General features: G+C 43.0%; 2 protein-coding genes across 3 annotated transcripts; both read left to right on the forward strand.

Annotated features, from left to right (window-relative positions):
- nudt5 (nudix (nucleoside diphosphate linked moiety X)-type motif 5) lies at window positions 1–3,498 on the forward strand. Its single transcript, XM_048268019.1, has 11 exons — window positions 1–76; window positions 167–260; window positions 625–724; window positions 1,009–1,076; window positions 1,188–1,240; window positions 1,399–1,506; window positions 1,733–1,828; window positions 1,955–2,056; window positions 2,658–2,666; window positions 2,790–2,843; window positions 2,942–3,498. The coding sequence occupies exons 3-11, from the start codon at window positions 683–685 to the stop codon at window positions 3,049–3,051; spliced, it is 642 nt and encodes a 213-aa protein (XP_048123976.1). The 5' UTR covers window positions 1–76; window positions 167–260; window positions 625–682; the 3' UTR covers window positions 3,052–3,498.
- A 378-nt stretch (window positions 3,499–3,876) lies between these two features.
- ints2 (integrator complex subunit 2) lies at window positions 3,877–22,574 on the forward strand. 2 transcript variants are annotated; one of them, XM_048268001.1, is made up of 25 exons: window positions 3,877–3,953; window positions 4,850–5,172; window positions 5,625–5,763; window positions 6,078–6,180; window positions 6,979–7,092; window positions 7,428–7,558; window positions 7,887–8,057; window positions 8,507–8,727; window positions 9,217–9,342; window positions 9,883–9,954; window positions 10,162–10,276; window positions 10,771–10,839; window positions 11,064–11,198; window positions 11,423–11,599; window positions 11,955–12,063; window positions 12,293–12,397; window positions 12,791–12,955; window positions 13,398–13,599; window positions 14,305–14,430; window positions 15,246–15,447; window positions 16,754–17,017; window positions 17,231–17,338; window positions 20,489–20,594; window positions 21,051–21,227; window positions 21,898–22,574. In XM_048268001.1, exons 2-25 carry the CDS (start codon window positions 4,880–4,882, stop codon window positions 22,077–22,079), a joined length of 3,612 nt encoding a protein of 1,203 aa, XP_048123958.1. In that variant the 5' UTR covers window positions 3,877–3,953; window positions 4,850–4,879; the 3' UTR covers window positions 22,080–22,574. The 2 variants fall into 2 exon arrangements, with proteins under 2 accessions (XP_048123958.1, XP_048123957.1); XM_048268000.1 differs by lacking the exon at window positions 3,877–3,953 and adding an exon at window positions 3,967–4,122.
- Window positions 22,575–26,276: the final 3,702 nt, after the last annotated feature.

The following is a 26,276-nucleotide window of genomic DNA, read 5'->3' on the forward strand; positions in this document are numbered from 1 at the left end:
CACAGACATTTTTCCTTTTGTAAAAGTAACCATTGCGTTGCTATTTATGCTAGACCATTTTGGGTTATCAAATTAGGTCTCTTGTGATTCTTTTTAAATATATAATGGATCTTTGTATAAACCTTTGAGAAAGAGGCTAATTTATTCTATGTTGATTTGTTTGTAGAGGGTGATATTTGGAAAGTGCACGCGTGTGGGCGCGGTTTGGAACGTTTGTTAACGCCAAGTGAGAACTTGTGATCAGATTGATTGTTTGACATGTGAGTATTACAGATAAAATCGATCCTCTTCTTCAAGTATGGCTTAATGTTTCATGATGCACACAGAGCATTTGATTATTTCTACAGGTTGCATTAGAAATCGGCACTTTAAAAACGTGTTTTCAAAGGAAACGTAGTTGAGCACGTACTGGAAAGGAGAAAGTTTAGAGAATTGAATGGCAATTCAATGATTGTTAGTTAGTTGACACTGACTTTACTATGGCATTTTGTTGGTAATGTTATGCTTTGACCACCATCGTTGCACGAATGAATGCAGCCTTTCAGTAGGGCTTCGACCCGTAACTACGGCGACATGTGGCTTATTAGGTAGTTTAATCATTTTTTATTGTGCGCATGGAATTAGCGCTGTTGCTTTGGAGTCAGGAGTCCATTGACAAGAATCCGCAGTCGTTGGTGGGAGGATGAGCTGCCCCAAAACGGAACCGCACGTAGTCAAGGAGGAGGTAGGCCTTGATTAATTGCAGTTCACCAGCAGTATAGTTACAAGACAGATGACTGATTTGTTACTCGTGATTGTGCTAAATTTGAGTCATGCATCGAATAACAATGATTTTAGATGAAACCACACTGACGCACTTGCCAAATACTGTCTAGTAACGGGTGTTTCCAGTGTGAGAGCAAGGCCAGCTAAAAATAATTATGCGATCGTCATAGCACAGTGGATCTAACTGCAAATGATTACTCAATACCTGTGTATGTTGCACTCATTTTACCATACATTCCCAAGGTGCTAGCAACTGGAAAATGGGTAAAGCTTGAACGAACTACGTATGTGGATCCTGCTGATAAAATCAGGTAGTCATTTATTGGAAATGCCATTTAGCCTAGGTGTCAACATGGAATTATGGATCAGATTGCAAGCATGTTTAACCTGGAATGATCTACTCTCCCTCTGTGTTTTTAAAGGACATGGGAGACTGCAAAGAGAACAACAAGACCTTCCAACACAGATGCAGATGGTATGTATGATGTCTGTAGAATATCCTTTTTGTTTTGTTTCGTTTATCACTATGTGTACTGTTGTGTGTGTGCATTAGGCTATATTCATATAGGCTAGTACACAGTATTTGGTTGATGTAGTACACTATTCAAATATTTTGTTTTTGTGTGCACCAAGGTGTTGGAATCATTGCAATTCTGAAAAGAACCCTCCATAAAGACTGTGTTGTCATGGTGAAACAGTTCCGTCCACCAATGGGATGTCATACACTTGAGTTTCCTGCAGGTCCGTCCATCAATCAGTCAAAACCATTAGCTTTCAAGTGAATCACCCCTTTCATAATTCCCTGGGATGTTTGTTGTGACATTTCCGAATAGTCAGCCTGCTGTATTTGGTCCATAGTTGTACTTTACTTACAGTTTTACAGTTCACATCATGACCATACTTGCAGCAGTGATCAAATAGGGTGGTGTTGAGATAGATTTGTAACTTGCACTTTTTTGCACTCTAGGTCTCATAGATAATGACGAAACTGCAGAGATCGCTGCTTTGAGGGAACTGAAGGAGGAAACGGGTTACAAGGGAGAAGTGGTGGGAGTCACTCCAGGTAAGGCAGAAAGCTGTCTCTTATCATGCAGCATCCCATGCATAGTCATGGGAAATGCCAGTATCTTCACATGCTGGTGTACTGCACAAAGCTAAATGCTTGTCCTGCCTGCTCTCCTTTTTCCAGTCACATGTTTGGACCCTGGGCTTTCCAATTGCACAACTCAGATTGTCATGGTGAACATCAATGGGGATGATGTGGAAAACGTCAACCCTACCCAACAATTAGGTAAGACTACTTCATTCTTAGATTTGCTCCCTATTTCTTTCTTTCTTTCTTTCTTTCTTTCTTTCTTTCTTTCTCTCTCTTGCCCCCCCTCTCTTCTTCTCTCTCTCTCTCTCACCTGTGATTCCAAGTACAGTACGTACTGTACTCTGTGAATTGTTTTGGTTTTGCAAATGGTTGTTGTTATTTTAGCTCAACAGCTAATCAAATTACACCCCTTCATTCTGTTCTCCTGAACGAAAGATCCCTGATTACTAAACGCTCTGCTTCAACCCTCTCTGCCTGAACCGCTATGTTAATTTGCTGAGCTGTTTATCGCTCAATCCAAGCCACTTCCTATTTACAGGGCCTGGATTCTGTTCAAACTCCGTTCTTTAGCCCACTTAATGGACAGCTAGAGGACTGTGAAGAACAATTTGCTGGATTTGAGAAATGTGTATTGAATTAGAATTGCAGATTGCACTTTTAAATGTTTCAGAGAAAGAGAAGTACAGAGAAAGATCTGTTGGAAGTCCAATATATGAAGGATTTTTCATCTTGGAACTTAATACATGAACATGCAATGTTTGCGATCTGTAACATATTCTGGTTTGTTGTCTTTCAGGTGAAGGGGGTAAGTTTTTTTTTAATTAATTTTTTTTATTTTTATTATTATTATTTTTTTTATTTGTACAATTTCACAAATAATTTATGATCATGTTAAAAACACAATCTTAACTGACATTATTTTGTGTAGAGTTTGTTGAAGTTATCCTTCTTCCTCTTGATGAATTTCAAAAGAAAATCGATGGTGAGTTTTATCCCATCACAGTCTTCAATAAAAAATTAATTTATCTTTTTTTTATGTTTTAATAATAAACAATATTTTTATATGTCTTCTACTCTTAGAGGTTATAAAGAAGGGAAACATTTCGGTGGACTCAAAGGTTTACATTTATGCCATGGGAATGTCTCAAGCCTTCTTCAAACCCAATGAGTTGCCTGTGCTCAAACAGTGAAGCCTGTGATCTACCTCTTTCCCTGGCCTACTCAACACATGTGGCATTCCCATACAGCTCTGGTACGGAGGACCTTGCCAGGCAAAAGATTGCTGGAAAGATGACAAGGAAAAAAACATACTTGTTTGTTTGTGAAATTATGTTGAACTACTTGGAGTGCAAGTGGTGAAACCTTAATGCATTTAACCACCACCCCTTGTGTGGTTACCCTGGCTGTCTAAAACATTCCTAACATTCTAACTAAATGTAGCACTGTTCGTCAGTTTATAACATGAGAAGTAATTACATTAGATACTGTAGTTGCCTCTGTGTGCCTTCCTGGATGTCGAGGTGCTGAATGCACTACTATCTTTGCTGCTCTGCAGCTGAGAGAACAGTATGGCAATGGTGCCGCTGTATTAGAAGTCTTAATTAATTTTATATGGACTAATAAAAATGTTGCTGAGACATTTAGGTGTTGGGATTTTCTTGAATATATTGGTCTTGTACAGAAGAGTTACATATCTTGTCCTGTGTTGAACTGGAAACGATAAAAGATCAGGTAAGTATGCACCATGGTTATTTTCATGGTCACATATGCTCCTTGGCCTATTATAATTGTGTCATTTGTATGAGCGTATTTGTTTATTTTTGTGTTTTTATTATTGTATAAATATATTTAAATATTATGAAGTACTTGCATCAGCATAAATTCAAAAGTGCAGGTAGAGTTATTATAAGAGGTTATTCCTGACTGTGACTGTTGCAATCTTTGTCGCACTAATCAGGATTTTTAAAACAAAGCAAATTGAAGCAAACTGCGTTTAGAAGTTTTAAGACTGGCTCCTTGCCCCATGTAGTGGTTTCCTGTCCTGGTTCATTCATTCTGTACTGTTCTTTTGTTCAAGTCGGAAAGACAAGCGGTAGGTCCCCCAGCCAATCACGTTTGGTTTCTCAGACACATGCTGCACTGTCTTCGCTTTCCGCCGCCTATGTGAGTTATTAGCGTCTGGCAGCATTGGCTGCTAATATAAGCAACAACACCGTAGCACGTAGTTTATTCAGATAGCAAGAAGTAGCTGAAATAAACAGGTAAGACATACCCTTAGTACTCCCAAATAACTTAACAACTTTGCTGGAAGTACCCCTGTACAAAAATAGCTGAATACTACTAAACTGTCTAGAACTACCTAGCTAAACAGCTGTGCTAATAAGCTAACACATACGACTAGCCACCATTGAAATCGAAATCCTTATGTCTTGCACCGTTTTCCGTATACAACCTCTGTTTACGAAGCCGTAATTTTACTTGAAAGGTGGACCAACAACTAACTCTAAACAACGCGGTGTAAACAGCTATTTACATAGTAACAGTGTATCCTGAATATAAAAGTCAGAAGAGCATCTTGGCTAGCATAGTTAGCTAACGTTACCTTGTTACCCTATGGTAAACTTAGTACACTTGTGCCTGAATTGTTAACCATGGTTGTGTGGTCTGATAGAACTCAAATCTTGTTTCGAGGGAAGGACTGAAAGGAACAGCTGTCATGGCCTTGGCTTGTGAATGGCCCGATGTGTGCATTTTGATTCATATTACGTTGTTGCCAGCTGTCAGAATCCATCTTTAGTTCTTAGGCATGATAATCTTTGTAATGTATGTCACATGCACTATTAACCTATTGGAATGGCTGGTAACACATTATGATCCTGTTCTTGGAAGTAACTCTGCTGTAGTGTCACTTGTCAGTGTTTGAAGTGCTAGATCTTGACTGTCAGTTGCTGATCTTTGCTGTTCTTATCAAACTTTTCTGCCTTCCAGTGCAACCAAGTTCAGGAGGGCTGACACAAGATGTCCGACAGTGCGGGCTTGCAGTTTGTCAGCCCGTATGCCTTCGAGGCCATGCAGAAGGTGGATGTGGCTCGGCTGGCTGCCCTCAGTGACCCGGAGCTGAGGCTGCTTCTCCCCTGCCTGGTGCGGATGGCCCTCTGCGCCCCAGCTGACCAGAGTAAAACCTGGGCCCAGGACAAGAAACTGATCCTCAGGCTGCTGTCCGGTGTGGAAGCAGTGAACTCCATTGTGGCTCTGCTCTCAGTAGACTTCCATGCTCTAGAGCAGGACGCCAGGAAGGAACAGCAGCTCAGGTAACACCCAGATCGCTGAGTTGTAACGCACCTGCCCTTAGCCTTTGTTGCCGCCCACAGAGAGATTTTAGATGATATTGAAGTTTTCTACCTAAACACCAAGGTCTTTGTTGACATAAGAGCCAGTAAACCTCGTCCTAGATTAAAATCCCCCTTTCAGCGGTGATCATTGAAGATCTCATCGAGGACCAGGCTTAGTTCATGTCTGGGAAACATGTTGATACACACATACAGTAATCCTTACAGGCACTGTCTGGAAAACCACCCTGCTACCGTAATTTCCCAACCATTAGCCGCGGCTTATACATTGATTTTGCAAAATTTCTTCAGCTATAAGATTAATACAGGGGGCAGTTCTTATGGTATTAATATGGCTTTGTCGGCTAAATACACCATGTGGCTAATAAACAGGAAGTTACTGTACCTCTAGCATCACCACTTCTTTCTCACAGACACAAGGCAGGTGGTTCTAATGGGGAGAGTATGCTGGTGTCCCAGCTTCAGCGCGGACTCACGCTGGACTTTGAGCACAGTGACCCTCTGCACAGGCTCAGGCTCGCCCTCAGCGAGCTGCTGGTCATCATGAACAAGGTGAAGAAAAGTGCTACAGTTTGCAATGTGTTAAAAATGGTAAATGAACTGCATTTATGTTGCGCCTTTTCCTGGTGCTGAATTACTCCTCCACCTCCAGAGCTACTGCTGCCCCAAATCACTATTAATGTGTAAAAATGTGTTTGCAGAACAGTATCATTGTCCTGTGCATCTGTGTGTCTGTTTTGCATGTCATTGTACAGGTCTGTGCATAAGCACTCAAGAAAGACTGATCGAAAAGTATTGGAACTCGAAATAGGTTTTTATAGCAAAGGGTAATGTTCTCTCACACCTCTGTGTATCACATTTTGCAGGTGGCTGACTCGAATGGGGAGTTTTTTATGAAGTCGTCAGAGCTGTTTGAGAGTTCTGTGTACCTGGAGGAACTTGCAGACGTCCTCTGTATTCTTCAAGCAGGTACACACACCTCATTTCTGTTTAGTGATTGAGGCCTTCTGTTCGGGTAGAATAGCACTCTGTAGCATGTAAAACAGGTTTATCCTTGAACTTGTAAATTGAAACCTTGACTCTAACCCAGAATCCAGCAATGACCTAGCCTAGAAATCTAGACGCGCCCCTAGCGGCAGCAAATTACATTTGCTGCCAGTGCTAGTCTAGCAACTCTCCGTTGGCTTGTGAGCTCCAGAAATCGAAACTTAATCAGGCCATTGAAATCGTGTATAGAGTCGTTTGGTGGGCTTAACATAATGATTGATGGCAGAGTTGCAACGGTTTGGCTTGAATTCCCTGCTACTTGAAAACAAATATCCCATTAAGGCCCTATTGCATGCAGAGGGAATTTGAAAGACAAGTGATTATCCCGCCCCTCGGACTGAGCACTGCGAATGGTGAGTGCCCAGACCCTACATTTTAATGTGGGTCTGGCTCGCCAAGGCTAGCAATGACCGTGGATGTAGACGAAATATCTTGCCCATTATTCAGTCATATTATTTTGTTCATTGATTCTTCTCTGGTTGTTTTTCTTTTTTACTCTGAGGACGCAGTGCGTCGAAACATCAGTTGATTGTGCACCATAATAAAACAAGTTTAAAAGTTCTCTTGAGTGCTCCGGTCACCCTTGGGTTTAGTCTCTTCGAAGTAGCCCAGCCAGTTTCTCTGACCTTTTGGTCCTGGACTGTGAGCATCGAAAAGGCTTGAGCGCAAGTGATACCCTTCTTACAAGTTCTTCTCTGGTTATGTTTGTGTCCTTGACAGAGCTGCCATCCTTGTTGCCCATTGTTGATGTGGCTGAAGCGCTGCTTCATGTTCGTAATGGAGAGTGGTTTCTCTGTCTGCTTGTTGCCAATGTCCCCGACAGCTTCAATGAAGGTACGTTTTGTCGTTTTAGCTTTTCCCGATGCAATCTACCTTTTTAAAATAGTTAAAATTGTTAAATTGTATGATTAATATTTTATAGGTTAAAGGACTGTTCTTAATGTGTTTAAAGATCGAAAGACCCGCTTTTAACTGCCCATCACTGTATCACCTCTTTTAAGTGCACAATTGTACGCCTCAACAAGGCCAAACCCAAAATTATCTAGGCAAAAAATGCTAAAAGTAAATGTTGATCACATAAAAAAAAGACCTACTTTTGTTACTTATTTTTTCTATTCAGAGGATGAATGTTTTTCCCAATTTTCCTGTGTTTCTGTGTGTAACTGCAGTGTGCCGGGGTCTGATTAAGAGTGGCGAGCGGCAGGACGAGGAGAGTGTCGGGGGCCGCCGGCGGACCGAGGCTCTGCGGCAGCTCTGTCAAATGAACCCCACCCAGGCCCTCAACATCCGCGCCATGGTGGTGAGCTCACACAACCAAACAGCACCACTGACATTTTTGGCTTGCCTCATTCATATTAAACCATACAAATGACAAAAACAACTAGCTAACAGCCTAAAAAGGTGAATACTCTTGACAGTCTAGAAAAAGCAGAGAAAAAACATACATTTTCATTGCCACGTTTAACTGAAAATGATTTTTTTAAAAAGGCTAGTAAGTATTGAATGGAAAATGGCAAAATCATTGTCTGAAGGAAATTATTGTTATGACTTGCTACATAATCATATGGTACAAGTTGATGATAATGTTCTGGTTTCCCTAAGTGTAAACACAAGCTGTGCTCTCTCAGGTGGAGGAGTGTCACCTGCCTGGCCTGGGCGTGGCTCTGACTCTGGACTATAAGCCTGACTCAAGCGACGAGGCGGTCAGCCCTCTGGTGTCCTTCGTCAGCGGACTCCTACTGGGTACCAACAGCAAAGTGCGCACCTGGTTCGGCCTGTTCATCCGCAACGGCCAGCAGGTAACGCCATACAGATACACACACACACACACACACACACACACACAATGAGGCTGAGTAATAAACAGTCCACAGAAGACAAACACAGAGGAGATTTTATTGCGCACATTTTGAGTAACAGAAGTTTTAATGCATTCCCATGTTCTCATGGTCCAACCTCACTCCCCCTCTTTTTTCCCTCTCTCTCCCTCCCTCCCTCCCTCTCTCTCTCGCTCTCTTCTGCTGTCTTCCCATTATCTTGTGTACTTTCTTTTTGTCTCTCCTTCCTGCTTTTGTCTGCTATCCTGTTACTCCGCCCCCACTCACTTATCTCTTTACTTCCTCTCTTCATTTCTGTCAATCTACCCATCTTTTTGTTTTTCTCCCCCTTCGCCTTCCATTCCCCCTCTTACCATCTCTCTCTCTCTCTCTCTCTCTCTCTCTCTCTCTCTTTCCCTCTCATCCTCCAGAGGAAGCGTGAGAGCAGCTCGGTGCTATGGCAGATGCGTCGGCAGCTCCTGCTGGAGCTGGTGGCCATCCTGCCGCGCTCACGTAGCACCCACGTGCCCAACGACAGCGAGGGCGGCGGAGGGGGCGCTGGGGGCTACTCGGGCCTGAGGGAAGAGCACGTGGTGAAGGCCAGCGCTCTGCTGCGCCTCTACTGCGCCCTCATGGGCATCGCTGGGCTCAGGTGAGAGGCCAAGCGCCACCCATCGGCTCTCTCCACTGGTAGAGCCTCAACCCATGCCTTTATTTGATCAACGAAGGAACTGTTACTGTAGCTGTTATGGTTATGGGATTTTGCAGATGCCTTTGTCCAAAGCGACACACACATACAAAAACAACATAATATTTAAAACATCTGAATACTCTGAATGTGTATACAAACTGGATCATGACATCAACTGAATTGAAAAGTGACTAACACCCATTTTTATTTTTCCCAACTACTCAAACAACCTGTTAGTTGATAAATGTGACTCTTAAAGGTTCTTTTTACAGATATAAAACATGTAACAACATAATACGTAACAATGAAAATAGCAAGCACTCTGAATGTGATTACAAGGTGGATAATGAAGACAGTTTTACTGGCTTTACTGTTTCTTACTCAGTCTTTTAATGTGTGTGTGTGTGTGTGTGTGTGTGTGTGTGTGTGTGTGTGTTTTCCACCCCTCAGGCCCACAGACGAGGAGGCTGAGCAGCTGCTGCAGCTGATGACCAGTCGTCCTCCGGCCACCCCCGCCGGCGTGCGCTTCGTCTCTCTGGCCTTCTGTAAGCTGCTGGCCTTCCCCACGCTGGTCAGGTACAGCACACTCAACCACGCACATCAACACCCCACTCGCACATCAACACCCCACTCGCACAAACCTCACAGAAATGTACCGAAGACGGTTGAAAGAATCAAGATTAGTGGTAGAAGATTTGCCAAATTTTAACACACCTCTGGCTTCAAACTTCACATACCACGTTCTTCATTGCCCCCCCTGGAGTGTGTGGGAGTTGATTTCCCTAACTCCGGTAGGGAGTCCTACTCCCTCCTCCACCCTAACACCTCCGTCCCTCCGCATTTTCCCCACCTGTCTTGTGTCCAGTGCTCCTGGCCAAACTCACCGTTGGTACTTTGTAATCAGTTGAACACACCTGGTTTTGCTTGCTGTGAAAGATGTGTGATGGATGGACTGTCGGTATCAGCTGAGCCCCAGGAGCAGGGTTGAGAACCACTGCTATATCCTATCTGGTCTGAGTCAAGTATTGTGCCCTCTGGTGGCTGTGTGTGGTGGTGCCTGTGAGAGCTGGTGGGTTTGTGTGTCCTCCTGAGTCTCCTGTTGTGCCCTCTCTGCAGCACCCCAGAGCAAGAGCAGCTGATGGTCATGTGGCTCAGCTGGATGATCAAAGAGGAGGAGTATTTTGAAAGGTGAGACAGTGTGAAGCTTTGAACATTTTTTACAATGTTTGTGAAGTTGTATTGCTGAAGTAAACTCTCCAGAATCTAGTCTTTAAATGGAATATTTTTTTCAGAAGTGTCTCATTCTGTTCTCCAGTAAACAGAAATCTTTCTTTCTTGCTTTCTTTCTTTCTCTCTCTCTCTCTTTCCACTTGTCCTTCCATCCCTCCTCCTCAGTGCTGCTGGAGTGTCTGCTTCCTTTGGGGAGATGCTGTTACTGGTCGCCATGTATTTCCACAGCAACCAACTGAGTGCCATCATTGAGCTGGTGTGTTCTACTTTGGGAATGAAGGTGAGCAGTCACTGACAGCAGACAGCCTGACCACTTCAATAGTACAAAACGCTAGTGCAAATACACACTATCCCTATTTTTGATATGAGACGTTGCCATTGCAGCCCCTACAGGTTGCAGTGGTTAAATTAAAAAGAATAAAAAGATATTGTGAATTTGAATTTGTGGGGGAACTGTTCCCTGCCATGTGGGTACCACATTAGCAGTCTTTTCCTGGTTGTTTAGTGTGTATATATATATATATATATATAGTGTATATATATATATATAGTGTATATATTGTTTAGGTTAAAATCAACTAATCAACAAAACTGTAGGTTAATTAGTAGAAAATAAGTCGTTAGTGGCAGCCCTAATGTTAAGCAAAACTCTTAGGTAGCAGCAATGTGGCTGTTTGATGTACTGAAGATCCATTAATTGTGGCTAAAATGAATGCCGCAATGAAATCCTGCTCAATGCTTATTACTGAATCAAATGCTCATCTTTCTCCATAGATTGCCATTAAACCAAGCTCTCTGAGCAAGATGAAGACCATTTTCACCCAAGAGATCTTCACTGAACAGGTATCCTATTGCACAGACCTTGCACGAACCAAATACTGTTCTGAAGTAACTTCCCATTTTGGTCATGTGTGGTGTATTTCCTATCGATGTTGTCACCTGAAGCCGGCGATTTTGTCATTGTGTGTTTTGATTGTTGTTTGATTGTTTGGGTTGAAATGATCCTCATCTGCACCATGTAAGGATATAAGTTGTGCTGTAAAGAGACTTGGATGTGTGTGCCATAGGTGGTCACTGCACATGCAGTCCGGGTGCCCGTCACCAACAACCTGAGTGCCAACATCACAGGCTTCCTGCCCGTGCACTGCATCTACCAGCTGCTGAGGAGCCGAGCCTTCACCAAACACAAGGTCTCCATCAAGGTAAGATGGCAGCAAGTAGAACCAGTCACCAGCTCATCCCAAAGCTTATTGGTGGATGCATCATCTCATTCAATCTAAATTATCTTAAGCATTATATGTAATCATTTGATTGCATAAACATCAGTTTTGTATAGTATTTTGTATTGACAGCAAATTCTATAGTAAGAAAAAGCAAGTGTGTGTGTGTGTGTGTCGTGTGTGTGATCGTCATCGTCATCCCTCAGGACTGGATCTTCAGACAGCTGTGTGAGAGCTCCACCCCTCTGCACACCCAGCTCCTCCCACTCATCGATGTCTACATCAACTCCATTCTCACACCCGCCTCCAAGGCCAACCCAGAGGCCACCAACCAGCCAGTCACGGAACAGGAAATCCTCAACGTCTTTCAGGGAGTGACAGGGGTAGGTCGGGTCCTGCTGACTGAACACATAACATGGTGTATTCAGGTGTATTATCTGGTGCTTTGTACCTATATAACCCTGCAATATCCAATCCACCTGAAGTTCAAGTTGGCTGCTAGTTAGTAAGCATGCTCACATAACTTTCCTTGATTTCTAACAATTTATATCAACAAAACATCCAGTGTTTATCCCTTTGTGTCCCTCTTGCACATTACTGTTCCTCACGGATCTCTCTCTCTCTCTCTCTGTCTCTCTGTCTCTTCTCTTCTCTCTCTCCTCTTCTCTTCTCTCCCTCCCTCTCTCTCTCTCTCTCTCTCTCTCTCTCTCTCTCTCTCTCTCTCTCTCTCTCTCTCAGGGGGACGGTGGGCGCGGGCGTTCCTGTTTCAGTATCACAGCCCAGCTCCTCATCCTCTACTACATCCTGTCCTACGAGGAGGCACTGCTAGCTAACACCAAGTCACTGGGTGAGTACAGTGTTCTCTCTTCGGAGTCCTCTGCCCCTCTAATGAGGTAGTAATTAACATGACTTAATTAACAGCCTGTGCTTTGTTTGTTGACTTACATTGTTTCCACAGCAGCAGTCCCAACTCTGCCCTGGTTTGTTGAGACTTTTCCTGAAGACACTTAACTTTCTCTTTCTCTTTCTCGCTCTCTCTCCTTTCTTTCTATACATCCCCAACTCTCTGCTTTCAGCCCAAATGCAGAAGAAGCCAAAGTCCTACTCTGCAGCCCTGATGGACCAGATCCCCATTAAATACCTCATTGGCCAGGCCCAGGGACTACAGAAAGAGCTCGGGGGTAAGAAGCTGGACTGTAGCCCTTCCCATTTCTATTGGCACCTTGGCAGCGTTAATGATGGGATGCAAGGAACTAGGTCTCTCTCTCTCTCTCTCTGTCTTTCTCTCTCTCTCTCTCTCACTCACTCACTCACTCACTCTCTCTCTCTCTCTCTCTCTCTCTCTCTCTCTCTCTCTCTCTCTCTCTCTCTCTCTCTCTCTCTCTCTCTCTCTCTCTCTCTCTGCTATCCTGTTACTCCGCCCCCACTCACTTATCTCTTTACTTCCTCTCTTCATTTCTGTCAATCTACCCATCTTTTTGTTTTTCTCCCCCTTCGCCTTCCATTCCCCCTCTTACCACCTCACTCTCCCTCTCTCTCTCTCTCTCTCTCTCTCTTTTCTCTCTCTCCCTCAGGATTGCACTCTGCCCTGTTGCGTCTGCTGGCCACTAACTACCCTCACCTGTGCATGGTGGAGGACTGGCTGAAGGAGGAGGAGGTGACAGGCACACTGCCCCTGCTGCGCAGGATACTGCTGACCAGTCCCACCTGCCTGTACACACACACACAGCTGCAGGAAGGTGAGGATGCGCACTCATGTGTACACACACACACACACACACACACACACACACACACACACACACACACACACACACACACACACACACACAAACACAGCTGAAAGAGCTTGAAGACACATACAGACACACATACAGGAAATCACACATACACACACACACACAGACAAGCACACAGCTGCTTTATAATAAATATACACACATGCCTAGAAAAACTGACACACACACACTAACTCCTAAACAGTTATTTGCCATGTGAATGTTAGTACACATGATGAATAGGTGAATTGCAAAATATATCCATTTAATTATCTCCTTAAAGAGGTCAGATACACAGATATATATATATATATATATATATATATATATATATATATATATATATATATATAATAAGATGTAATGCATGGAGTCATGATGCACCACCAATTACCCCCCAAAGCGTTCCAGAAGCTTCCATCTAGCCAGACACGACTACTGGAGATGCTGGAGCACCTGGCCCTGCTGTCGCCCAGCGACCTGATCCCCTACGCCGAGGCCCTGACGGCCAGCATGGGGCTGCTCCTGGACGACGGCGTCCCCCGCAAGGTGCTGCAGACGCTCAACAAGCTGTGGATGGTGCTCAACACAGTCATGCCTCGCAGGTTAGCAGCAGGAGGGTGAAGTGTAACCGAGGGGCACGGTGGAGCCTGGGTGCTGGTTCCATTTTGTTTTTTGCCTGCCAGCTCTTCCATTTTTCCTCTAGTTTCTACTATATTTCAAAACTATGTGTACTTAAAGGTCTAAACCACACGTTAGGCCTTCATCTCCCTCCTCACAGACTGCCACCCCCACTCTGTGAATCAGCACAGCACATACAGTGTTAAAGGGGAACTTGGCAACTATTTCAACTTAATAAACCCGTTTAGAAATCATTTGGATGGTTAAATGACCTGTACCGGTGAAAATGGTGACTTTTCCCGCTGCCCCTAGCGTCCCCAGGCGGAAAACCAACCTTGCAACATTGCAACTACCGTCCCGGAAAGAGAAGTGAGAAACAAGAAACTCGTTTTGAATCGCGTTTCTTACCTTGTAACATCCACATTGTTCTGTCGAACTTATGTTAACCGTTTCGCTAGCTTGTAAACAAATCCATGTGCTTTATTGTTACCTTTTTCCACCATTTGAAATGGTATAATGCACAACTTCTCCAGCAGAGGGGGAAATATAGCTAATCCTGCCAAGTTTCCCTTTAACACTATTATTATACATTGCTACAGTGTACACGAGTCAAAACCCAATCATTTTACTCTGTTATGCAAGTATAATGTAACAATAATTGATTCTCAAACCGTGTGTGTGTGTCCCAGGCTGTGGGTGATGACGGTGAACGCCCTGCAGCCTTCGGTGAAGCTCCTGAGGAAGCCGCGCTACACCCAGAATGACCTGATGGTGGACCCAATCATAGTCCTGCGCTGTGACCCCAGGGTCTTCAGGTATTAGAATACTAAACAGCGCTGATCCATAGTCACTTCTTAGCCATATTTGTCCAGTTTTCGTTATACTTAACTAGTATATGGGCTATATATTTTAACCCCTTAGTTAACATATATTGCATATACAGCTCTGGAAAAAATTAAGAGACCACTGTAAATGTTTCTGTTCTGTTCTCATCCTACAGTTGAGTGACATTTGAATGAGTTGACGGTCATATTCAAAATTAAGAGACCACTGCAAATTTGAGTATGACCGTCAACTCATTCGAATGTCACTCAGCAACCGTAGGATGACATCAGCAAAATGTGCATTGGTCTCTTCATTTTTTTCCCCAGAGCTGTATATCATTCTTGATGTGTAGGGAAGTGTGGAGGTGTTGACTCTATCATAGTGCTGGACTGTGACCCCAGGGCCTACAGCATGACAGAATGCTGGTGCATAGTCACACAGTCACCCAGGGTTAGCCACATTTGTCCTGTTGTCTTCCTGTATGCTTCTCCTCAACATTCAACATGTATGTAGCCTGCATGATGTGATTGATTGGAGATTGCATTTCGCATAGAACTCTAGACATCCAGACAAAACAAAATACAAAATGATGGTAAACAAATCTATTTAAAGTAGCAGGAAAGCCGCTACAGCTGTGAGAGTAGCAGTGTGTGTGTGCATTTGTGTGTTTGTCCATGTGTCTGAATGCTTTCATGTGAATTTTGCTGACATTGTGTGTGTGTGTGTGTGTGTGTGTGTGTTTTTCTTATGTTAATGGTATGATGTGTGTCTGTGTATAATGATGAGTCTTCTGGTTTATTCTCAGGTGTCCTCCTCTCATGGACATCACCCTGCACATGTTGAACGGCTACCTGCTGGCCTCCAAGGCCTACCTGAACGCCCACCTGAAAGAGATGGCCGACATGGAGCGCCAGACGCAGACCATCTCCAACCTGGGCCTGAGCGGCCAACCGGACACACCCGAGGTCACCCGCGAGGAGCTGAAGAACGCCCTGCTCTCTGCACAGGTCTGTGAACAGACACAAACAACCAAACACACACACACAAACACATGCATGGTGGAGCAGCAGTAGTGTCGCAGCCTGACAGTCGGCCCAAGTTTGATTCCTGAACGCACCATTGTCTAGCCTGGAAAATCCAGACCCTGATAATCTAGAAAGATTAAGGGTCTGGCAAAGAGCAATGTAATGGCGGCAACAAGCATGCATTTAAAAATCTCACTGCACACAATTGGATAACACTAGACCAGGGGTTCCCAAACTTTTCCACGACAAGGCCCCCCAAATACCCCTAGGTTCTGGCCAAGGACCCCCTTGATGTGTTACTTAACCCATCGACAATACTACGGCAAATGTAAAAATACATTGAGCTAATCCTAATAATTAGCCACAAGCACTTCGCGATGGAGCATACAGTGTGTAAAAATTGCATTTGGGGCTTTCTGCTGTATGAGAGCTATCACTCTACTATTATTCCCAGTCATTATCAGGGAAAATATAATATTCAGATATGCGACAAATTATTATAATGGCATTGTATTTTTCAAATGTATTTATTTGTTGCTTTTATTTTTCCTTCCAACTTGCTGAGGCCCCCCTGGCACCCCCTAGCGGCCCCGGCCCCCACTTTGAAAACCACTGCACTAGACCATGTTTACTCTGAATGATTTCGGACTTCGACGCTACGACACTACGACCAATGTGTACTGTCCTCCAACGTTGCAGCGCTATCTTCATCAGTTTAGTTGGTTCCCCGGAATGCAAGGGGAAAAAGTAACGTGCATCATTGGTCTTTGCCAGAGTGTCTCACAGAGACAATTCCATTGTGCTCTCGCGAGAACTCTGGATTTCCAGGGTAACCATTGTCATCGTGTCCCTTGAAATAAAAGCGTCTGATAAAAACCAGTAACTTAACACACATACACACATGTGAGAGACTAGACTTTCACACTTGCATTTGGGTGAAAATACAGAATACAAAATATATATTAACATATATAAACATATATATATATATATATATATATATATATATATATATATATATATATATATATATATATATAGATAGATAGATAGATAGATAGATAGATAGATAGATAGATAGATAGATAGATAGATATCTAAGAAAAGATGTGCACTCTCACAAGCACACTTAGCACCACAATCTGTTTTTACAAATTCCTGAAATGTTACTATATCATATTTTACTTATGGTAAAGTTATTTGTTATTTTTTCCATCGATATCTGCAGAAGTCTTTTTCCTGTTCCTCTGTTTTGACCTTTGAACTCCTACCAACCCCTGACCTCTAGGACAGCGCCGCGGTGCAGATCCTGCTGGAGGTGTGTCTTCCCATTGCGGGGAAGGAGCAAGTAGCAGGCGGCGGGGCCGAGAGCCTTCTCCATAGAATGCGGGGCGACAAAGCGAAGCCAACAGGTGCCGCTGCGGGCGCGGTGGTGGAGGAGGAAGAAGGGGGGTTGCTAAGCGACTTGCGGGAGGTGCAGTGTCTCATCTGTTGCCTGCTGCATCAGATGTTCATCGCTGACCCCAACATTGCCAAGCTGGTGCACTTCCAGGTAGACTAGCGCAAGACGCTTACACTCGTTGATAGGCTGTGTGAGAGTGTGTGAATAAATGAACAATTTATATTTTTATATATAAATGCGGCCCATTTACCATTTGATCTGTCACCAAAATGTGGTCTGGGTACGGTGGCAAAAAAAAAGAAATCCACAGTGCTCATTGTCAAACTCTCTCGCTCTCTCTCTGTTTCTGTTCTGTCTCTCCAGGGTTACCCTCAGGCTCTTCTGCCACTCACAGTAGCTGGAATTCCCTCCATTCACATCTGCCTGGACTTCATCCCCGAGCTGCTGGCCCAGCCTCAGCTGGAGAAACAGGTGTGTGTATGTGTGTGAGTCTTTGTGTGTGTTTGTATGTACTTGTTGTGCATTAATGTGTGTGTGTGTGTGTGTGTGTGTGTGTGCATGTGCCTGTGTCTGGGAAGAGGTACTTGTATGGTTCCACTAAAATATCCCAACAGCAAGCAGAAATGAACACCAATAACTGTATATAGCGAAGTTAACACTGTTAAGCTGATGATACATGGGGCAACTTTTTGAGCAATGTTGCTGGGCAATGTTCCTCATTTCCTTCCCAAAACTAGAAAGTTGGTCGGTAATCGCCTACGGAGGGCCGCTCAGGCAATGGCAGAAGTGCCATTTGTCATGTTATGTAGTTATGTGCCATCAAAATGATTTTGGAAACATGATGTTAAAGTAAAAAAACTGTTAAGGATGCCTTTAACAGAGGTGGAAAAAGTATGAAAATATTGTACTCAAGTAAAAGTACCAATACCTTTATGAAATATTACTCAAGTACAAGTTCAAATACCGATCTGAAAATGTACTGAAGTAAAAGTAAAAAAAATAGTTAATTTAAAATGTACTTTAAGTAAAAGTTACTTAGTTACTTTTTTTTTTTTTTTTTTGGGGGTACCAGAACAACCAGTTTTACCAAAGACTTTCTAATGAGGAGATACAGCACTCAAAAAATCCTCCATAGTAATGTATGGGGTCATAGTAATGTATGGGGCCAAATGCCAATATGGCAGTTGTCTACACATATCACAACCCTTCCGCGGCAAAACATCGACATGTGACATTGAGCCAATCATGTGGTGTGTTGTAAAATACATTGAGCCAATCATGTGGTGTGCTGTGAAGACATCGTGCCAATCATCTGTTGTGATCTCGCTGCTGGAGCAAGATTGGTGTCGTGAAGCCTTACGCTCACGCATTTCTGCTGAAATAGATGCACGATAAATGCCCAAAAAGTGTTGCAATATGGCCGCCGAGGGCCGCTGGAGTTCTCCTTTAAGTTTGAGCAGTAGTTGATTTTCAAAGTTAGTTGCACTCATCCTTGGGTCGCTTTGCAGTGAACCGTAATCCAGCACAACTGAAAAGCCCCTCACAGGCAGCTGAGGCAGGCAGGCCAATATTGAGTTGCAGAGAGTTTTTTTTTTATATTTGGAAACGAGCAGAAGGTTCAGCAGATTAAAGCGCCGTCGTACTGGGGAAAGTGGGAGTATAGGGCCCCAATACAGGGGCACAACATTTTCACCAGGCATTAGTAATAACTCAGGTAATCCACACATAAAAAAAATCCAAACAACTCCATAAGTAGAGTCATGTAATGAAGTTGAATAACAAAGGGGAAAGTATTGAACACGCTAAAGAAAAAAGCACTAAGGCAAGGAAAGGGAAGGAACGAGCTGGAATCTGTATAGAGAGTAGTTATCCTTTCTATCTGTGCAAATTAATATAAGCTTGGTTAGTAGCCTAAATATTAATGGGCTAGGTTTTCATTACCAAGGTGTCACACAAGAAACATTTCATGATGGATAAAAGCAAAAAAAGCTCCCAAGACCTTTGCAACCTTATTGTTGCAAAACATATCAATGAAACTGGTTACAAATGCATTTCAAAACATCAGAATCTTCCAGTAAGCAGCATGGGAGCCATTATCTGCAAGTGGAAGAAACATCACTGCATCATCAACCGCCATGCACAGGATCTCGCAATATTTCTGACCAGGGAGTCAGAAGGATAGTCAATTCAAGAGCCAAGAACCACTGGGAGAAAGCTCCAGAAAGACTTGAAGGCAGCCAATTCAATTAAATAGTTCTGGAAGTAACTAAAGATCAGGATTCACAAGAGGGACCCCTGGAATCTGTTTAGAACAATGGGCCAAAATCACTAAGTTTTGTCATATAGGAAATGTCTTGAAGCTGTCTTTACAAACAAAGGCTTTTCCACAAAGTATTGAAGAAATTTCAGTAGGCACAAATACTTTTTTTCCTGTGTCATTCCACTTTAATACATAAAACTCTTATGTTTGGATTTTTTTATATGTGTGTTAATATAATGTGTGGTGAAAATTTTGAATAGACTCACTGGAAGTTTAGGCTAGTTACTGAAAAAAAAAAATTAAGCCGCTCAATACTTATTTCCACCATATATTTATTTTACCTGAATATTTTAACTTCTAAATTAAATGTCAAAATGAATGTCAGACGAAATTTAAAGGTTGACTGACTGGATTTTGTATACAAAACATAGTGAAAACTGTGTAAGGTCACTCTCACTCTCCCTTGCTAAAGAGCTAAATGGTTTAGTCCGCCTGCACGATTCATAAGGTAGTCTATCTTTTGTTTATTTAGTTGAGCATCGCTAGTAGTGGACCGCTAATTGTTTTGTTGGTGGTGCAATGTCTTTCTCCAAGAAAGCCAAGTCAGGTTACTAAAACAAAGGCCAAAACAGGAAAAAGAGAGACATCAAAATGAGGGGAAACAACAACTGCTAATAAACTTCTTTCCAAAGAAAGGTGAGCACAAACGCCAAAACACGAAAATCCCATGGTGTTTGCTTAAATATCTCCGCAATCATTAGTGCTAAAACGAACTGAGACAACCCATTGGAATAGCGGAAAATACACTTTCATAGGTTAGGCTAATCTGATGCATCTCGTGATCCAGCTCCATCACTTTCAGAAAGACTGCATGGCTTCAGCTTGATTCATGTCCTGTTGTAGGCTACACGCTGATCATTATCACTAGGCTAGTGGTTTAGGGCGCGATTTTTTTTCTCTCCCTTTCCGTTTTCGTCAGTCTTAACTTTTTTTTTTTTTTACTCAAGTAACGGATGGGATTTTTGATGTAGCCGGCACAATACTTCACTCAAAATGTAATCAAGTAAAATTTAAAATACCGATTTTATAAACTACTTAAAAAAATACAAAATACACACAAAAACTACTCAATACAGTAACGTGAGTAAATGTATTTCGTTACTTTCCACCTCTGGCCTTTAAGCCCTAGTTGATTAGCAGTTAAGCAAAGATTTTGTTATAGGTTTGCTTTTGTATTGCAGCTGTGGTCATGGTCATGGAGTGGAAGTCCAGAAAATGTACTTTTGTGTTTGATTGGTTAATGTATTTATTGATTGATTGATGGTTTATCAAATAAATGTGATTTTCCCTCCCCCTCCCAGATCTTTGCCATCCAGCTGCTGTCTCATCTGTGCACCCAGTATGCCCTGCCCAAGTCACTGAGCGTGGCTCGCCTGGCTGTTAGCGTCATGGCTACTCTCCTCACAGGTGCAGCCACTCAGCTTAGCCCTCTTCTCTTCTCTTAGAGGAACTGAAACACTGCTTTTAGCAGGCAATGTATATATAGAAGTCTAGTTACATGTTTCTCTCTTTCCGTTTCCTGTGCCCCCTCAAAACACACACACAAACACACACACACACACTGGTCTCAGTTGAATGCAGCCACTGTGTTTCATTCTAACTCACCAACGTTTTAACCTTGATGAACTTGTTCAACTGCATGATGTTGTAAAGTGGCGGTGGAGAAATCCCCCTTCCTGTCGTGTAACTGTAGTCTTGACCTCATGTGTACTCCATAGAGCAACATCTTTAACAGCTGAAGTGTGCAATGTAAACACATTGACAAGCATTGAATTTGCCTGTTTTAAACGAAAATAATTACTTCTAATACTTCTAATACTCAAACTGTGTTGTTTGTTTATTTGTTTTGTGTGCGGTGGCCAGTGCTGACTCGTAAGAAGCGCCACTCGTTCTTCATGCCCACTTTGCCCTGCCTGGCGTCCTTCTGCCAGGCCTTTCCGCCACTCTACGAGGATGTCTTCGCCCTGCTGGTGCAGGTGGGCCAGGTGTGTGCTGCGGACGTCGCCACTGAGGAGAGGGACATCGATCCACTCATTGCCAGTGAGTGTGTGTGTGTGTGTGTTTGCGGCCGCACGCACGTGTGTGTGTTGTTACTGTGTTGTTCAGTCGTCTGCATATTTTCTTTTCCATTACTAGATTTGAATCACTGATTATCATCAGTATTGTCATTTTCTTGTCATTTTAACACAATCTGGCTTCTATGATCTGACTTGTTGACATAAAATGGACACTATGGACAATATTTCAAAAATCTCTTTCGTAAAATCATGGATAAACATACACACAATACAAAACAACCAAATTATAACACAAATTGAGCATACTGGCTTCCGAGAAATATGAGACACACAGGGTGTTGGCCTTGACACTTGCCCTTGGTTTGTCCCCAGACAGAGCGGAGTCATTCTGACAATTTTATTTCTTCTTTCACTCTCGGTCTTACTTTATGATCATTTTGCTTTGATCAGTCATACAGCTCTGGGAAAAATTGAGACCATTGCACATTTTGCTGATGTCATCCTACGGTTGCTGAGTGACATTTGAATGAGTTGACGGCCATATTCAAGTTTGCAGTGGTCTCTTAATGGCCCTAGGCCATCATTAGTGTGTGTGTTGTCATTGGTATCCATTAATTTTCAGCTCATTCACTGTTAAAAGCAGACAGTGCTCTATGATTGGGGTTTAACACTGTTGTGTCAATGTCCTCCAGGGCTGCAGTATCTGAGAGAGAGACCCCAGGATGCAGCGTCCGTGCTGGGCCTGTCCAAACCTGTCCTGCCCAAGAGATCTGGCGACAGGACGTGGGGAAGTGACCCGGACGTCCAGCTCTGCTACCAGATAGAGACCACCTTCATGGACATCATCCAGTCAAGTGTGCAGAGGGACCAGTGATGGAGCCGGACCAGACGGTGGTGATGGTGGTTGTGGTGGTGGTGGCAGTGGTGAAAGCCGTGGCCACAATGACCAGAGCAAGTCACCGTGACAACCAGAACTGTTACTGTGAAGACAACCATGGCTGCTGTGACGACCAGAGCAGTGGCCTTGACGACCAGACTCAAGGAATGATCTTGCCTCAAATTGTGTGTTTTTGTCACAAATTGATCATCCAGCTCCGCATGAACTCAGACAGGTGGGTGGTGGGTATGAGAGGGGGTCGACTACGAGAGCAATTGAAGGGAGACGACATGGAGGTAATCTAGTTAAAAAGGGAGGCCTCCCTGTCAAGCTGTTGGTTTTTGTTTGGATGTGTAACGAGCTAATGCGGTAGCAAGATATTATTGGTCTGTTTTCTTGACCATTGTACAGATCTTTTCCAACACATTGTAAAAAAAAGGTGTTTTAGTTTTGTAAGCACTGATCTTTTTTAGACTTTGCATTAAAATATATGTGAAAAAAAGCTTTCTTCTGAGCTGTTGTAATTTCTACTTAAACAAATCCAAGCTTTCCCCAGACTTTTTTCAAACTGAATATTTTTTTTTCTCGTAAGACAATCGAAACGTGTCCATTTTGTTGGGATTTTCACCTTTGACCTTTCATATTTTTGTGCATTATATAATTTTTTGTGTTGGTATTCCGTGTAGCAAAACTTCACTCTTTCTCCCAAATGTCCGTACTTGTCCAGGTCTGGAAATCAGCATTTCATAATTCCATATTTCCAAATATTCCAGCAAGCCACCTGTATTGTAGAAGCTCAGTTGGGAAACATAATGAATGTAATATGCAATGTGTTACACATCATACATTAACAGTCACTGCCTTTATTTGGATAGCACAGTGAAGAGTGACAGGAAGTAAGTGGTAGAGAGATGGGATGGGCTCAGGAAATGACTGTAGGCAGGTCGAACCTGGGTCCCTGTGGACAATTGGAATTGTACTTACTGAAAAAAATGTTGACGTGTACAATACTTATTATCTCCGCTGTATGCTAGACAGACTATGACAACTAGTTATGACCGCTTGTTCAACACTTTTGCATGTAACTACTCAAGCGATCAAATAAGGGCAATTTGTTTCATGGGGTAGGACTATACTAGCCTTACGAGCCAGACCCACATCAAGATGTAGGGTCTGGGAACTTACCATAGGCACTGCTCAATCCGAGGGGCGGGATAAACGGTTGTCTTTCACATTTCCTCTGCACGCAATAGTATAGCGCTACAACTCATGTCCCATGCATTTTCCCACCAGCGGAGCTAGTTGATCAAACTTTTGCCAATTTAAAAAAAGCTTAACTCGAGTCACGATTTCAAAGACCGCTGTTCGCCAGCAGCAGCATCCATCTTCTTTGTTTTCAAGTAGCAGGAAATTCAAGCGGAACCGTCGCCGACTCTATAAACGATGTGATTGGCCTGATAGAAGTTTCATTTTTCCAGCACGCAAGCCCACGGGGAGTTGCTAGACTACCCTGGCTGCAAATTACATTTGCTGCCGCTAGGGTGCGTCTAGATTTCTAGGCTAGGACTATTGTAACCAGACTTTTTGACCAACATGACATTAGTGAAAATGTAAAAAACAGCAGGCATTTGTACAAAATCAGTTGCATCGATGCACTAAAGCATTGCAGTTTGTTCAAGATGGGGAGAAACTGTTTTAGTGATGTACACAAGTATGGAGTTTGAACAAGCAGTTTTGAGAATTTCAATTCTGATCTGAGAAATGCGGCAAAGCGACTGAGAAAAACTGTAAAACTAAATTGACATGTTAAAACGTTTAAAACAACTTTATATGCATTTCTGGAAACAACCTACCTCCCCATTCACATACGCACACACACGCTTAATGGAGATGTATGGTATTTTTCAGATTTTCAGTTGATATAAGACGCTAATAAAAACGTGTTTCTTACAAATAGCACTATAATACACTGCTCAAATAAAATTTAAGGAACACTTTGAAAACACATTAGATCTCAATGGGAAAAAACTCATGCTGGATATCTATATCTGGATATGCACTGGGTAATGTTTACTGGGTAAAGGATGCCACATTATTTTTTGGTAATGAAAATGATCAACAGAAGGGCTGAATTCAAAGACCCCCACGAAAATCAATGAAAAAAGTTTAAAGAAATGGTGCGACAAGCTAGTCCATTTTGCCTAAATTTCATTGCAGCAACTCAAAATGGTACTCAGTACTTCGTATGGACCCCACATGCGCCGGCGGATGGTGTCCTGGGGGTCTGCTCCCAGATGTGGACACGGCCATCATTGAGCTCCTTGACAGTCTGTGGTGCAACCTGCCGGTCTTGGATGGACCAAAACAAGAGGTGTCCAAGAGGTGTTCTACTGGATTTAAGTCAGGGGAGTGTGGGGGACAGTCAATTGTATCAATTCCTTCATCCTCCAGGAACTGCCTGCACACTCTCGCCACATGTGGCCGGCCATTGTTGTGCACCAGGGGGAACCCAGGGGCCTCTGCACCTGTACAGGGTCAGTCAATAGGTCTGAAGATTCATCCCGATACCCCACACCATCACTGACCCACCACCAAATCGGTCATGCTGAATGATGTTGCAGGCAGCAAAATGTTCTCCACAACATCTCCAGACCCTTTCACGTCTGTCACATGTGCTCAGGGTAAACCTGCTCTCATCTGTGAAAAGCACAGGGCGCCAATGGCGGACCTAATTTTGAGCACAGGCCCCTCTAGAGGCCATTGGGCCCTCAGGTCACCCTCATGAAGTTTGTTTCTGACAGTGTGGTCAGAGATATTCACATCAGTGGCCTGCTGGAGGTCATTTTGTAGGGCTCTGGCAGGGCTCCTACTGTTCCTCCTTGCACAAAGGAGCAGATACTGGTCCTGCTGCTGGGTAAAGGATATTCTACCACACTACACAGCTCTCTTAGAGCAACTGCCTGTCTCCAGGAATCTCCTTTTGAGACTGCGCTGGGAGACACAGAAGTCCTGGCAATGGAACGTATTGGTGTGCCATTGTGAATGAGTTGGACTACCTGTGCAACCTTTGTAGGCCTGGGGCCTCATTTATAAAGCGTTCTTAAGCACAGATTTGATCTTAGACCGTGCGTACGCTCAAATCCCTACCAACGCTCAGATTTATAAAAACCGTCTTTGACGAGGAAAAGTGCTTATCTCTACGTCAGGTTCATACTTGACGTACGACCATTTCCTTGTGGTAATGCCGGGGTACTGCAAGTAATCTGATGTCTAAGTGCGATGCATTTTCAAAATTCCAAGACCAACGATCACATGTCTTTCTTTGCCATATGCATGATCAATATCATAAGATTTTTAAAGACGTTTTTGGACGCAGCTTAATGTTTCATGGTTTGGCATAAAACTGCTAATGAGAACTATAGCCCACTTAAGAAAGTGAAAAACGTATAGACCTAGCTTACTTATTTCATAATATCAAAAAAAAAAAAAAAAAAAACCTGACCTACGATAAAATGATTGAAACATTCTTACAGGTGATCTATTATATTTAGTGTTCTCACCAATCTAATATTGACCATAAAATGTCCAATTGCCATCATTTAGGAGAGGAAAAGTACATTTGTGCCAGGGATGTAGTGGTAAAATAAGAGGTGGGTGAACTATGAATTCTGCAATCTCGGTGAGGTGGACTGCGCCATGCGGTATCGGATTTTTAAAAAAAGGCATTCACAACATGTTTGATAATGGTGGAGGTTATTGTACAATATTGGGAATATAGGATAGTATTGGATAATACAGTTTTGAATGTTAAAAGTGAATAAACTCTTTGAGAGGTGGATAAACTCTAATAAGAGTGCCTGAGGTGGGTAGGCCTAAACTCTATTTCTGAAATTTCAGAGGTGGATAAACTGCTGTTTACTCGCGTTTAACCTCCGCTACATCCTAATTTGCGCTCATAGGCCTATTCCCAGCTCCGTAACAGAAAGGTAATATTTGAATGTAAGCTATACAATGTAGCCTATAGATATTTTATATCATATATAGCCTACACAATCAAGGGACGGAAGTTATCCTCTGAAAGCAGGGCATCTTCATATTTAGTGTTGCGGCAGAGTTGCGTAAAGAGGTGCAGAGCGCGCACCTGTTTGCTTTTTTTGACTGGCAGTGCCCAAGATCAGATGACAATATGTGAGT

This window comes from Alosa alosa, chromosome 17 (genome assembly GCF_017589495.1).
Source record: "Alosa alosa isolate M-15738 ecotype Scorff River chromosome 17, AALO_Geno_1.1, whole genome shotgun sequence".
Classification (NCBI taxonomy): Eukaryota; Metazoa; Chordata; class Actinopteri; order Clupeiformes; family Clupeidae; genus Alosa; species Alosa alosa.

What these genes read in the sequence shown, in the direction of transcription:
- nudt5 (XM_048268019.1), top strand. Translation starts at nt 683, where the DNA reads ATGAGCTGCCCCAAAACGGAACCGCACGTAGTCAAGGAGGAG. An exon ending in GATCCTGCTGATAAAATCAG is followed by an intron (nt 1,077 to 1,187) that starts GTAGTCATTTAT and finishes GTGTTTTTAAAG; the next exon opens with GACATGGGAGACTGCAAAGA. An exon ending in AGTGGTGGGAGTCACTCCAG is followed by an intron (nt 1,829 to 1,954) that starts GTAAGGCAGAAA and finishes TCCTTTTTCCAG; the next exon opens with TCACATGTTTGGACCCTGGG.
- ints2 (XM_048268001.1), top strand. Translation starts at nt 4,880, where the DNA reads ATGTCCGACAGTGCGGGCTTGCAGTTTGTCAGCCCGTATGCCTTCGAG. An exon ending in CCCCGACAGCTTCAATGAAG is followed by an intron (nt 7,093 to 7,427) that starts GTACGTTTTGTC and finishes GTGTAACTGCAG; the next exon opens with TGTGCCGGGGTCTGATTAAG. An exon ending in TCATCCGCAACGGCCAGCAG is followed by an intron (nt 8,058 to 8,506) that starts GTAACGCCATAC and finishes CTCATCCTCCAG; the next exon opens with AGGAAGCGTGAGAGCAGCTC.